This window comes from Chaetodon trifascialis, chromosome 14, assembly GCF_039877785.1.
Source record: "Chaetodon trifascialis isolate fChaTrf1 chromosome 14, fChaTrf1.hap1, whole genome shotgun sequence".
NCBI classification, from domain to species: Eukaryota; Metazoa; Chordata; class Actinopteri; order Chaetodontiformes; family Chaetodontidae; genus Chaetodon; species Chaetodon trifascialis.
In genome coordinates, this window is record NC_092069.1 from 19263638 (window position 1) to 19277532 (window position 13895).

General features: G+C 45.5%; 1 protein-coding gene across 1 annotated transcript; it reads right to left on the minus strand.

The window, feature by feature from the left end:
* Positions 1-5242: 5242 nt before the first annotated feature.
* On the minus strand, positions 5243-13331 carry otomp (otolith matrix protein). The gene is made up of 9 exons (XM_070978672.1): positions 12497-13331; positions 12216-12352; positions 11850-11952; positions 11480-11665; positions 9986-10160; positions 9271-9338; positions 7866-8050; positions 7381-7552; positions 5243-7214 (listed from the first exon to the last, which is right to left on the minus strand). Exons 1-9 carry the CDS (start codon positions 12585-12587, stop codon positions 7204-7206), a joined length of 1128 nt encoding a protein of 375 aa, XP_070834773.1. The 5' UTR covers positions 12588-13331; the 3' UTR covers positions 5243-7203.
* Positions 13332-13895: the final 564 nt, after the last annotated feature.

Below are 13895 nucleotides of genomic sequence, written 5' to 3' on the forward strand. Positions count from 1 at the left end.
AAGCTGAGACATTTTTAACTTCAGCAATCAATATGAGTGGGCGCGTGTATATGTAGTGTGCGTGTGTGTGTGTGTGCGTATGTGTGTGTGTGCGTATGTGTGTGTTATACTGATGAATGGCCCAGCTCTTAATGTTCTCAACCACTCTGTGGACTAACTAGACTATTTAATCACCCTCTCTCATCCCCCGCCTCCTCCTCTCTGTTTCTGCTTCTCTGCCAAAACTGAGTGTACTGCTGAGGTTAGGCAACACTTATTGTACAATACATTACCCCTGTGTTTGTGTGTGTGTGGGAGAAAGAGAGTGTGTGAGCATTAGCGCTGCATCAGTCAGTGTCCAGCCTGCTGGCTCGTACACCTGTCGCCTCGTTATGGAGCACGGGAACAGATAGAGGTGGCGCGTAGCATAAATCTAACACACACAAATGCTGCCCACAAACACACTCGCGCACAACCTTGTTAGACTTGTGTCGGCTTTTCGCTCACTCACTAACTTGCCTTAACTTCCCTCCCGTCACCGCTGATCGCCTAAGTGCTGCCATTACCTTAACGTTCACGTTTAACCACGACACTTAAAATAACCTTTTTCATAATGAGGTTCAGAAAGGGCTGCTCACAAATTACTCTTTTACCCAGACCTTATAAGGATGTGGACACACACACACACACACACACACACACACACCTTGAAGACTGTACCTGTAGTTTACCTGTAACTGGAGGTGCATGTTGGCATGTGAGTCAATCGCTTTGTGGCGTGTGTGATGCGAGTTTGCGTGTGAATAGGTGCACGTGTAGGTGTGTGTGCGTGCCTGCAGCAGTAATGAGCGCTGTGCCATGGGATGCCCAAAGGCAAGGTTCCCTAACAGGGTCACACTCAAGGACGTCTGGCACCGATCCACGCGCCCACCTACAGCACGCACACACACACGAGAAACATATTGGACCAGCAGACGGCAAGCGGATCCAGCAGCATTTAACAATATGAGGAAACACATGCTTTTTGTACATCACACCCACCCGTTGTGTTTTCCCTCATTCAGTCTGTCTTATCTCTCTCTCTTCTGTGCGCACACACACACACACACACACCCTGAAACACCCTCTATTCGTCCCCAACGAACGCGAGAGTCACGCTCCACTGGCAAAGACTCTCAGAGTGTAGGTTATTAATGAGAGCATGTCCTAACAACATTACAGAGCCACTGCCCCATGGAGAAGAGACGAGAGAGAGAGAGGAGAGAGGAAAAGAAAAGGGGGGAAAGAGGGGGGGGATTAAAGAAAGAGAAATAGAAAAGAGGTAGAAGCAGAAGAGAGAGGAGGAGGAAAGGGGAGGAGGAAACAGTTGGAATAAATGAAAGCGGAGGGGAGGAAACAAGAAATGAGAAAACACAGCAGGAGGTGGAGACAATGAGAGGACAGGAGAGGAGAAAAAGAGATGAGGGGAGGAGAGAATGACAGGTAAGGAGAGGAGAGAGGAGGTGGAGACAAGGAAAAAAGAGGAGGACGAAAAGAGGAGAGAAAGTAAGTAGAGGTGAGGAGGAGAGGTGAAATGGGAGAACAGGAGAGAAATGAGAAAATAGTTGGAAACGAGAGGTGAGAGGAAAGAAGATGAGAAAAAAGAGGAGAGTACATGAGGAGAATGAGACTGGGAGGAGAGGAAGTAAGGAGAGAAGAAAAAAGGAGAGTGGAAAAGAGATGTGGGGGTGAAAGGAGAATTGATTAGATTATGAAAAGTGACAGAAGAAGAGGAGAACTAGAATAGATGAGATGAGAAAAAAAAGAAAGGACATGAGAAGGGAGGAGAAGACAAGAAGAGGAGAGTAAATTGGGAAATGGAGACAAAGAAAGGACAAGATAGGTGGAGTGAGAGGGGAAATTAGGTAGAGGAGAGGAAAAGAGAAAGGCTAAATAAAAGGGGTGGAAAGGTGGATTGAGGGGAGTAGAGAAAAGAAGAGAGAGGAAGAGGGGGGAGGGGTGTGTGAGGAGAACAAAATGAGAAAATAGGAGGAGGATGCAGAAACAGCTTGACTTGTGATGAGGAGCCTCGGTAAGAGCGCTGTTTGGTTCCCCCTCTGGCCTCATGATCGACGGGCTGCGCACTGCCGAGGAGACAGCGCCATCCAGTGGTTGGCATCCATAACTCCCCCCTACAGTGAAACGCACCCTCACGTCACACCCACTCTCACCTCCACACCCCAGCATCCATAAACACCCTCCACCCCGCCGCTTCACACTCAAACAGGCTGCTGCACGCGGTCATTTCTCACCCGGCTCGCGCGTCATTATGGAGGCAGCGTGTGCCGTCGCACGAGCTGAGTGCAAAAACATATTTTGAATTGATAGCCAGTCTCGTGAGCCTTCCTCTTTTTCTGTGTGTGTGTGTGTGTGTGTGTGTGTGTGTGTGTGTGTGTGTGTGTGTGTTTGTGTTTGTGTTTGTGCTGCTTGGTTATTATTGTGTAAGTGATCCGGGGAGCGTTACGGGAGCAGAGCGATAAGTCCGGTGTCACTGGCGTCTAATCATAGTCCATGTTCCTTATCGGCTCCGGCCTCAGGAGACGGAATGAACTGTGGAGAGGGAGAAGAGATGGAGGAGGAGGAGGAGGAGGAGGAGGAGGCTACAGTGGGAACTAGAGATGGAGGAAGACGGGGAGAGCAAGAGGGCTGGGTTTGAGAGAGATGAGGGGGAGAAAAATTGGAGGATGATAGAGGTGAGGGAGGGGGGGAGTAGAGGGCATGAGAGAGGAAGGAGTGGAGATTTAAAGGTCTGCTGCACTAAAAGCATATAAAAACCAGTGCCAAGCACCGTGTCCCGACTCACCTCACCTCCCACACAGCACAAACCCACCTTGTGTAAGAGGACCCGCCACCTCAATGCCCGCTGCGTGCGCGCGCGTGTAAGTATGCCGCATATGCGCGTGCGCGCGCGTGTGTGTGTGTGTGTGTGTGTGTGTGTGTGTGTGTGTGTGTGTGTGTGCGTGTGTGTTGGGGTTATCAGGAGTGCTAAGGATGGGTGGTAATTGAATAATGACAGTAACGCCCCTGATGGATTACCTGTCACTCTTCCCTCGCCTCTCCCTCCATCACTGTCATCCCGCTCTTCTCCGCCGCTCTCGCCTCGCAACCTCCGGTCAAATTGTCTCCCGTCCGTGCCGTCACCCGTGCTAGCTGAGATAAAGACACCCACAAACACGCAAGATGACACGCCTGCCTGCACGGGTTGACGCACGCGCACACACTTCAATGAGCATGTTGGCATTCAGAATGAGTACAGGAAGTATTCAGATCCTTATTTAAGTTGGAGTTAAAATTCCTGTATTAGCAGCACAATGTGCAACGATGCAAAATGGCTGTTAAATTAGAATATATTCGATTACTGGACTGCTACTGATGCATAAAGATGTAAGCAAGAGTATTCAGATGCATTACTCGGATTAAAGGCAGCATTACTAAACTATAAGGCGAATTTGAATGTGTATTTAGTCAATGTTGAGCAATGTTGTTACTAATTAACTAGTCAATATACCACTGGGTACTTAATTCTGCAGCCATGAGTCATTGTGCCAGATGCTCAAAGTAGCCTAAATGTCAGATACATTGAAAAAGAAGAATATTTCACTTTGATGTGGAGTAGAAGTGGTAGATGTTAAGTGGCATAAAGTACCTCAAACTGTATTCAGGTACAGTACTTGAGTTACTGTTTTCCACCATAGGCTTTCATGCTGAAGCTGGTCAAATGATGCCAATTTGAACTACTTCAGGCACTGCTGGGTAGTTCAGTCTATTATGCATCATATGGAACAAGCGAAGAGTTCCCCCTTAAAATGCAGTGGAGTCGACATGAAGAGTGGTGCAAAATGGAAATAAACCAAAGTGCAGTTTTGAGGTCAAAATAGTTAAAATATTTAATCCCAAAAATGTTAATTACTTGGTCTTTTTTCTTTCGTTTTTAGTTCTTTTTTTAATGATTGATCAGCTGATTGATGCAGCATTGTTCTGCTTACTTTGGGTGTGAGTCTTCTATTTTCAGCAGTGGAAAGTAATTAAGTACATTTACTGAAGTACTGCACAGTTTTGACGCAGTATTTGCATCTTCTGCTTCTTCTTCTTCTTCTTCTCTGCATTTCAAAAGGAAATGTCACATTTCACTAGTTACATTTATGTTTACATTTAAGTGACTATAGATTTGGATTTTACTCACAAAGCAGCACAGAAAACGGTGCATTTAATAGTTTGAAGACCCCCTAAAAGTGTATAAAGCAGCTAAAATTAGGTCCACCTCAAGCAGCAGCTGAATTAAAATGTTGCTTACACAGTAATGCTTCAGTAATATGTAAAGCAGTAATAGTTCAATGGATTCAGCTGTTATTAATGATATTATTTTATTTAACTTTATTTTTTTCCCTGTATTTCATTTGTATTTATATGTATTTTCATTTTACCACTTCACGTGTTATATGAGTCTGTCACTGTCAGTTTGGGGGAGTTCAACTGTATCAGCCCACAAGGTTTCTTGATCTCTCTTTCTGATTTTCAGTGCAAAAATCAAATTACTAAAGTACTACTTTCTTTCACCCTCTGGCATTGACACACTTTCCTCTCTTTTACACCCACACCTCAAGGTTGAGTGGGCTGTATTAGGGCCTCCTCAGTTGTTTTCATTCGTGCATTACAGCAAAATGGCCAGCGAGCGAGAGAGAGAGAGCTGAGGATTGAGAGCGATTGCAGCACTCTGCTGCAATGCAGTTCAGTCTACAGTATCTGTTAGCTGCTAAATGGTACTCCTCCATCACAGACACAGATTTTCTCTAAAGGATTAATGTTGAAAAGGCAGTGCCAGCGGGGGCTTCTGGATCCACGATGAGGACAGATCTGTCTCTATGTGTGGACCACCTATGATGATGGTGTGTCCCTGATTCACCCGTCTACCTGAGAGGTGCTTCTCTCCACCTGAGTGAGCACCTGAGTCTCTGTATGCAGGTCTTTGTATGTCTGCAATCTCCCCCTTTTTTTTTCTTTACATCCTAATTCCTCCCCCTGTTCTTTCCTTCCCCTCCCAAACGACCGAAGAGGAGCAAACAGCCTATTTCTGAGTGAAAGTGTGCTGAGAGCGAGAGACGGGGGCGTGAGATGGAGCGCGAGAGATGCTATCGGGTGTAAATCATTTCCACGCAGATATCATATAGCTGTTTCAGGATAATTAGAAGTCAGCTGGAAAGGACTGGGCAGGATTAATTTCTTTATCATCATTCATTTAATTGGTTGAAAAAAAAAAGAAGCTTTGCAGCAGAGCACATTCAGGAAGAGTATTTACATCAAGCCTCTTTGAAGGCTGTTGGACAACATTAGAAAGAACAGCACCAGTGGTACAAACCAGAGTTGAATTAGTACAACAGATACACCTTCGCCTTCACAAGTGAGGTGCAAAACATTGCCTCCTCTCAAGAATTGTGCCGTCTTTCATCTTGCACAACCACACTTTGGGGAGTTACTTTGCTGAAATATGACAGTGTTATTTTAAAAGGCCCTGCAGAAACCTGCCGTCGCCTCAGCAAAAGGCGGGAAATGCATTCCTGTATTTGTAGTTTTAGCTCGTCAGATTTCTTCCTGCACGATGAGGTCAAAAGGTTTGACGAGGAGAACTTCATCCGGTTTGTCAGTTTATTGCCGAGCTCTGTGTTGCAGAATGTGAAAGGAGTAATGACGGTGGAGACGAGGAGCAAAGCCCAGGATTACAGTCTTTTACACATCTTACAGTACGTGATTCTGTAGGTCAAGTAAGGCTGGTGATTGAACTGGGACTCTTAAACATGTCAGAAAAACAAACGATATCAAGGATTTTTTGACCATTTCCTCATAGCGCATAGAACTTTTCTTCATCTTTTGATAACATTACACGCTGCACTGAATAATTTCTGCTTGTAAAACCATCCTGAACACCCTCCTGTTAGTAACGCTTACCTTCCCTCATTATCAGCATCTCACTGTTGGTACAATCCTAAAGTATGAATAATAAATGCAGCAGGACAATCAGAGTAGGTTTCGGAGGGAGGATTGTGGGAGTTTTCGGCGATGCGAATGTTGTCAAAGATGAGAAATTATCAAAGCTTTTAAAGCACAGCTCACTCAGGGGTCACTGGAGGCAACCTGACAGCTCTAATCCAGTTTCTCCTAACTGTATAGTGTAACAAAACACCGTGAGCTGGCACAGTCCGGTCCACCATACCAGACGTGAGAAAGCAGTGATCCAAAGTCGTAAGCTATACAAGCCATGGGAAAGCAAGAACCCTATCAATGCACTAACACATAGGCACATAAACATACACACTCATGCACACACACACACACACACACACACACACACACACACACACACACACACACACACACACACACACACACACACACACACACACACACACACACACACACACACACACACACACACACACACACACACACACACACACACACACACACACACACAGACATTCTCTCACTCGCACACAAACAGTATAATATGCCAGACTTCCAATTAGGGCAATAATGGCTGTGGGAAACAGCGTATACACACACACACACACGCACATACAGTAACTGAGACTTTCTCAGCTCAAAGTTAATAGCACCCAGTTGTTCAGTGCCAGAGACAGACCCTGTGGGAGGGGAGGGGGGGCAGGATTTCCCAACAAACATACATGGTAGGAACATTTGAGGTGACTTTTCTGTGTATAAATCAGTATTGGGGAGACATTTCATGTTAAAATCTTTATCAAAATCCTCATTTTAAACACCTTAAAAAGCGGCCTAATCTGCCAGTAACATAACGACTACAACACTCATTAACCTGCACTTCTTTTCTATTTCTTTGTTTTTTATTTCTATCCTATTCTTTCCTATTTCCCAGCATCCTTTTAAAAGCTAATTTCAGGGACATTTTCCGAGCTGATTAGCCCCTCTTAGCGATGTCCTACCCTGCCAGCCGGCATACAGGGGAAGTACGAGGTTGCAGGAGGACGAGGACGCGACGATAGAGAATGGGCGGTGAAATGCGGGGAGAAAACACGACACGAAAAGCAAAGCAGAAAGGATGAGAAATGGCGAGACGGAGTCACAGATGGTAGGAAGGGAAGGCAGAACAGGAGGATGGAGACAGAGGGATGGGGTGGAAGTTGATGTGCTGGATGTCTTCCTCATGTTCCATCAGCAGAAGCCTGTTGGAGGGAAAGCGCAATAATGAGAACAGCTGCAGTGGATGCACACACACACACACACGCACACACACACACAAACACAACCGAGAAAACACTCCTCCAGCCACTTAGCCAACCGCTCTTCATCAGCGGATCCACACACACGCAGGCAAAAACACACTCTTACCCTCGCACTCGAAGGCTTGCAGCACGGTGGTGTAAGTGGGGCCCAGCCAAGAGGTGTAGCTACCCAGAACCCTCTGCAGGTGGTGGGTGGCATCGCTGAAGAGCAGATCGGATGCTCCATAGCCTGCCGAGCTGAACAGGCTGAAGCCCTCGGTGGCGTTGCCAAACGCATTCTGCAGGAGAGAGAACGTGTGTGACAGGACTTAATGCGTGAGGGCATGCATGGATGTGCGTTGGCGTGCTCTGTGTACATATGTGTGTTTGTTTAGGTTTGTGTGTATCGCCATGGGATCAGCACAATGTATCAGTCATCCTGGCATCTCCCACACACACACTCTCTCTCAGTAAGGAAGAAGGATGACAGTTTAGCAGAAACCTGCATTCTGAGACATGCTGATCGATAACACAGACTCCACAGAGGTATGAGACGGACAGAAACACACACACACACACACTGCTGATGCAATTTCAGCAGCCCGTACTCACCTGTAAACGTTCAAGGTACTTCCAGACACGACATTTGTCCTCCATGCGCACCACCACAGCCTTAGTGGGGACGGCTGCCAGGTGGCATCGCTCATACTCGTCCAGACCCGCGTCGGTTCCATCTGGGCAGAGCAGCTTCAGGTCCTCCAGCTCCAGATCCAGGGCCCAGGATTCCTGGTTCTTACCTGGGCAGGAGAGGAGTGAAGGTGTGTCAGATTTTACTTTTTGGGCCCAATTAGAACTCCCATAAAGAAGCATTAGCAAGATACGTTATAAGTCTTCATCATCTGGTGAGGGTGTTGACTTCTTGCCTGGGAGATGCAGCCTCTTTCAGTCCTCTAGCATTAATGTGCATGTCCATCAAGAGCATATTGAAGAGACTTTTGCAGGGTTTTAGCATTTAGCTTACACCAGCTAGCTACAGCTTATAAAATCTGCTTGTGGCTGTCGTTGGCAAGAAAAAAAGAAGGCTGCTTTTGTTTACCCTCGTCTCAGACTGAGGACCCATTATTTTAAAGATTACAGCAAATTTCTGCCTCGATCATCACAGTAAACCGCACATAAGCTTTGCTAAAATGGAAACTTATGGATAGCTGTCATTTGTTTTGCTTTGAAGACACGTCTTTGAAATCTCATTCAGGGCCGAATCTGAATGATGACTTCATAACACGCAGGCTAATCTGAACATTGCACATTTTTAATTTTGTGAGACGTGGCCAGCCACCTACTTCAAAAGCAAATGAAACCCCATTTAGCCAAACAAATAATTAGAGGACGGCGATAGGCCACCTTGAAGCTACTTTCTCCCTCCCTGGACAACATCACAGGCCCTCTGTGTTTTTCTGACCTCTGTTAATTGGTGTGACTCCGGACATTTCTGAACCATATGAGAGCGCATGCTTCGTTAAACAGCTCCAGTGTTTGTGGAGCTGGTGTCAAACTGCTCCTTCTCGGCTGCACCAGCAGAGTCTGTGTAGCGTGACTGTGATAATGATCACCATTAATTTTGGATGTTGCCCAAAGCGGAGGAGCAGATGCAGCAAACAGAGAATTAGGGCATTTCCTTGCTGGACAAAAATGTGTGTCCCTTCCTCTCTGTGTGATATCTGTTTCTCACTTATTTTCTCTTTTAATCCGACTGTTATCTGTCGCTCTCTGTCTGTCTCTGCCTCACAAACACGCACACATATGTTCTGCCCTATCATTTCAGTGTAATCTGTTCATTGCATTCTGGATTTCACACACTGTAAAATGCTCATGTGAGGAACATTATGAAACACTGACATCCTGTGTCTTGACGGGGACTAGCACTCCCCAAGTAACCTCCTCATAAATCATGTGAATTATTGAAATGTATCATTAAATAACCATCGGCTCTGTCTTTAAAGTGCACAGTAACACTGACCGTCCAAGTTGTCGAAGACCGTTGTGTGTTTGACGAAAGCTACGTCGCCGAGGTTCTCTGCCACACACCTGAAAGAAAAAACACAAAACGAGTGAATAATCAGACACATTTCAGACCAAAAAGCACACTTGTAACAGCATGACTCTGGAGACCACAGTTAAACTCCCTCTGCTGCCTATTGTTGCACTTCAAGAATTAAAATCGGCTCCTGTGGCCGTTTTATTCCCTTCTCAAACGCACTTACCAACATGCCAACGGCCATTTTTACTGCGCTGTAACACACAGTTTACGCATCTGTGAATGAAACCGTGTCCTGGTCTATAATTATCACATGCAGGCAGTGAATGAAAGTGACATTAAAAAGAAACTGTGGCACTCAGGAATTCATCCAAGCTGTTTGTTCTCTGTTATTTGCAGCTGGTTTTAATGAATGGAGTTTTTGTCTGTTACTACCATGTGATGTCATATTTTTTTGGCTTCCGCAGCAGCTGAAAAAACACTCACTCGGGTCATTACGCGTTCATCCCTGAATTACTGCTATCATTGTTTTAGCTTTTTTTTTTTTTCCAGGGCAGGCAGCTCTAATTACTCACTACTTTCCTTTATGGAGACAGCAGGCTGAAATAGATTCAGAGGAGTAGAGATGCTGAGGCAGAGGTCTTAATAACTGCTCCTCCTCTGGGTGCCATTAGCGTGTTATTTCCCATGTTAATACCTCAGCGCCCCGGCCTCTCCGTAGTGCCTCTCTCTGTGGTTGCTGGCGCAGATGTGCCGGTCGTTCTCGTCTCCTATGCAGGCCTCGCACAGGTTCTTGGGGTTGTTGCCTCTGGGGTCGTGCTGGGGGTCCTTAACGCCCGGCACACAGCTGTAACCAAAGAAGTTGCCAACGGCTGGTGAAAAAGACAAGAAACGAGTTAGAGCAAGAATGGGAATGGCTACAGGAGGATAATTGGTTGTTAATTAAAAAGCCACTTCCAACTTGTCCTGCTGTCCCCTGTTATACTAAGTGATAGTAAGTCTATTCAACACAGGTGCAGCGTCAAACTACAGTTAACCCTTCAAGCTAAAGCACTTTGATTAATCAGTCAATCTAAAATTAACTGGGAAATGTTTTGATAATTGATTAAAAGTGACAGATATTCTTTAACTTGTGTGATGTGCTACTTTTCTTTGTTTTATGTGATATTAAACTGAATATCTTTGGGGTTTGGATCATTAGTTTGACATAAGAAAAGCACCGTGGCTTTAGGAAACTCCAGCAGCCATTTTTCACCTTTTTCCAGCATTCTACAGACCAAATGATTCATTGATGAACTGAAGAAATAATGGGCACATTAGCTGATCATGAAAATAATCATTAGCTGCAATAGTCAGGCTCTATTTGTCAGCAAAGGATGTAGATTTGTATCTTCAGTGGGAAGTTACATGATGATGATGATGATGATGATAAAGTATTAATTGTCTTATAAGGTGTTTATCTTCCTATTTTATGGTATTATACTGTCAGCTGACATGTCAGTGCTGCTACCTAAAGGACTAAATTGACTTTTTTGACATTCAGTGGTTCATACATGTGTGACATTTGTGTTGTTGTCGATATGATGCTAATTTTAAATGAAATTACAGGCATATAGAACTAAAAGCAGTGCAGGTAGCAGCACATTTTGAAAAGCAGGACAGCGTTCTGCTTTTCTTACTGTGAACAAATCCCATGAAAAGAGAGGTAATCCATTGCTGAATACTTTCAGTGCTGCAGTGTACCTGACATATGACTGCATATGACTGTAGGTGAGATAGCTGCAGTGCTCATGTTTATCCTATTGAAGGAAGATGTCACCCACTGTGCTTCATTTATGTGTTTTTAATAGCCTTACCCTTTAAAGATATTCATTCTCCCTCTCTTGAAGAACTACAACCTTCCCATTTGTCCTTCTATTCTTCATTATACACACACACACACACACACACACACACACACACACACACACACACACACACACACACACTCTGAATCCGTCTCACATTTACAGACAGATGCACTGTTCTCTGACTCTCCTCCTCTTACCTCCAGTCCTCTCCATCCCTTCACTCCTCATTCCACATCACTGCTTCCCCTCTCTGAACCTCTCATATAGCTTCCACGCATCCACACACACTTCCACACAGCTTTCCTGCCTCGACCACCCACCCCCATCTCCCCCTGTCTCACCTCTGGGTAGGTTGCACTGCTCCCCCACGCTGATCTGGGATGTGTTGACCAGGTAGCCAATAGGAACTGTCCACCCCACCGTGGTGCGGATGCCGGGGTGACAGGAGCTGCGCTCGTGCATCTCCAGCAGGGACAGGTCAGAGGAGGACCGACGTGCCAACGCCACCACGTAGTAGCTAATACCATCTGGAGGAAGAAAGCAAGTGGGAATCAGTTTTCAGATGAGGGGAGCATTGATCTGAAAATGATTAGTAAAGATGCACAACACAAAGAATAACGTGTCCACACACTGTGTACGTGGATCTAGCAAGCTGAACGTAGTAGTAGTGAACGAAGTATTGCTGCAACAAGGCTCGAGCCTGTGACTTACCCACTCTGTTGTGGGACTCTCCTGCGGCCACCTCTAAGCCGTGGCAAAGGCCAGCAGCATAGATGTCATCTGCAGACATGGAGGCTGCATCTGCTGTCCCATTCTGACAAAAAACATGACGTCAGGGGACTAAAGGAGGCATGTTTTTTCTAAATTGTCTGAACAAATGCCGCAGATGCACAACACAAAGTCTGTTTTGTCTGTTTCATGCAGCTGAAAATATTTCATTGATATTTATCTGATAAACCCTCAGAATCAGCACAGATAAGTTACAAATATTTCAGAATAAACTAAATGTGACTAGTTAATGAAGATGTGGACATATTGAGACGGCGTCCACTTTCCCATCCCTCTTTCTGCAGGTACCTTGATCTTGTCCATGCAGTCTCTGGTGTTCAGGCCACGGACGCATTGCAAAGTTCCTCTGATATTCCGAGCTGTGGCGTTCCCGGCCAAATCCAGACACTTCTGCTCCTCAGCGTCGGACAGTACGCACCAGCAGACTGAACAAAGTGGCAAAGTAGGGGAAATTAAATGCAGCATTTCCTGTAGAAGAGCACATACACTGTACCTGCAAAGGTGTCTTTAAAACGTTTCAACATGTAGTCGAGTACGAGAGTCTTAAAGTGACGTTCTTGTGGCTGTACCTGTAGATTTTGGATTGGAGACACAGCTGACGGACAGAAGAGGCAGAAGGAGGAGGAAAGCTACAGGCAGTCTTCTCTCTGGACGCTCCATGTCGGCACTGGTAGGACACCTGCTCTGGACAATCACTCTAATACAGCAGAGATGAGGAGCAGGTGGATTTCATCGGGGAAAAAAACGTCCCTCTCGTATAACCTGCTTCTGAGAAAGAGGGGGTGAAAGCTGGGAGAATGAGGCATGGATGGAGAAAGAAGAACACATTACATTATTCCTCTATGCCCGCCTCTCAAGTCAAAGTGCTCCGTAGATAATCCTCCATCCATCTCATGATAGCAGTATAACATTTCCACCTCCAATTATCCACTGAGACTTATCCCCGGTGGAGAGGATAGCGGTGGACACACGTAGGCTGGGAGCAGTTCAGGTCACCTGGCACACAGTGTCGACCCGGGGTCTTTAATTAAAAAAGCAGCGGACAATGCGTCTCTGTGCTGGAGCTGTGTTCAGGGAGAATAGATACTGGCTGGGTCTTGCTCCGACTCACTGGAGACCAAAGCTCCGGGTAAGCAGGAACAAACAGCGCTGGCTATTGTTCGCAGCTACGGGACCCAGTGGAGGGAAAACATATCGGCTACTTGATACGTTTCTCCCTTTTCTCTCGCTTTGCACACACACAAAAGCGCACACACTCTGATTCTTCTGAGCCAACCAAGAGTTAGAATAAATCTGCACAAACAAGCGAACGGATTCATCTTCTAATCCACCGTTTAGCTGCAGCGGTATCTAACGTCAGATCTGCATGAGGAGGGGTCATCTTAGTTTTCATGCGGCTTTCTTGTGAGCTCTTTTTTGGGAGGAGGGTATCTGATCCTCAGCATGGAGGAGTGAAGGCACATGGAAGCACAGAGCGCCACATTGACTCTGATGAAGGCGCAGTAGTGTTGAAACAGTCTGTTTGCACAATTAAAGGCAAATCAGTCTGTGAGCTTCCTGCTGGAAGATGTGTGGAGAACCCTGTTTCATGCACAGAGAAACTCTTTAAATCAAGCAGTCACACAGGATTCAGAATGAAATATGTAATTTTCCAAGATTTCCAGCGAGAGCAAACAGGGTTTTCCCAAAGGATAATGTTTGCTGAGGCCAACCAGATCTTGAGACATTGTGTTTTGTGATCAGTTCAGTTCAGATAACCATCTAAAAAAACAGGATCATAAAGTAGAAAACATGCCACAAAACAATGTCATATATTCCACATTACTTACATTCACTATCATATTTTTCTTTTTTATTGGTGAAATAGTGTGATAAAGGCAACAGACAAAAATAGAATGAGTGACAGAAGATGAGGGACATAGACATAATGTAGAGACACGCAGACAACAACATAAAGCAGCTCCGATG

What these genes read in the sequence shown, in the direction of transcription:
- otomp (XM_070978672.1), bottom strand. Translation starts at nt 12,587, where the DNA reads ATGGAGCGTCCAGAGAGAAGACTGCCTGTAGCTTTCCTCCTCCTTCTG. An exon ending in ACTGCATGGACAAGATCAAG is followed by an intron (nt 11,953 to 12,215) that starts GTACCTGCAGAA and finishes GTTTTTTGTCAG; the next exon opens with AATGGGACAGCAGATGCAGC. An exon ending in GGTCTTCGACAACTTGGACG is followed by an intron (nt 8,051 to 9,270) that starts GTCAGTGTTACT and finishes TCTCCTGCCCAG; the next exon opens with GTAAGAACCAGGAATCCTGG.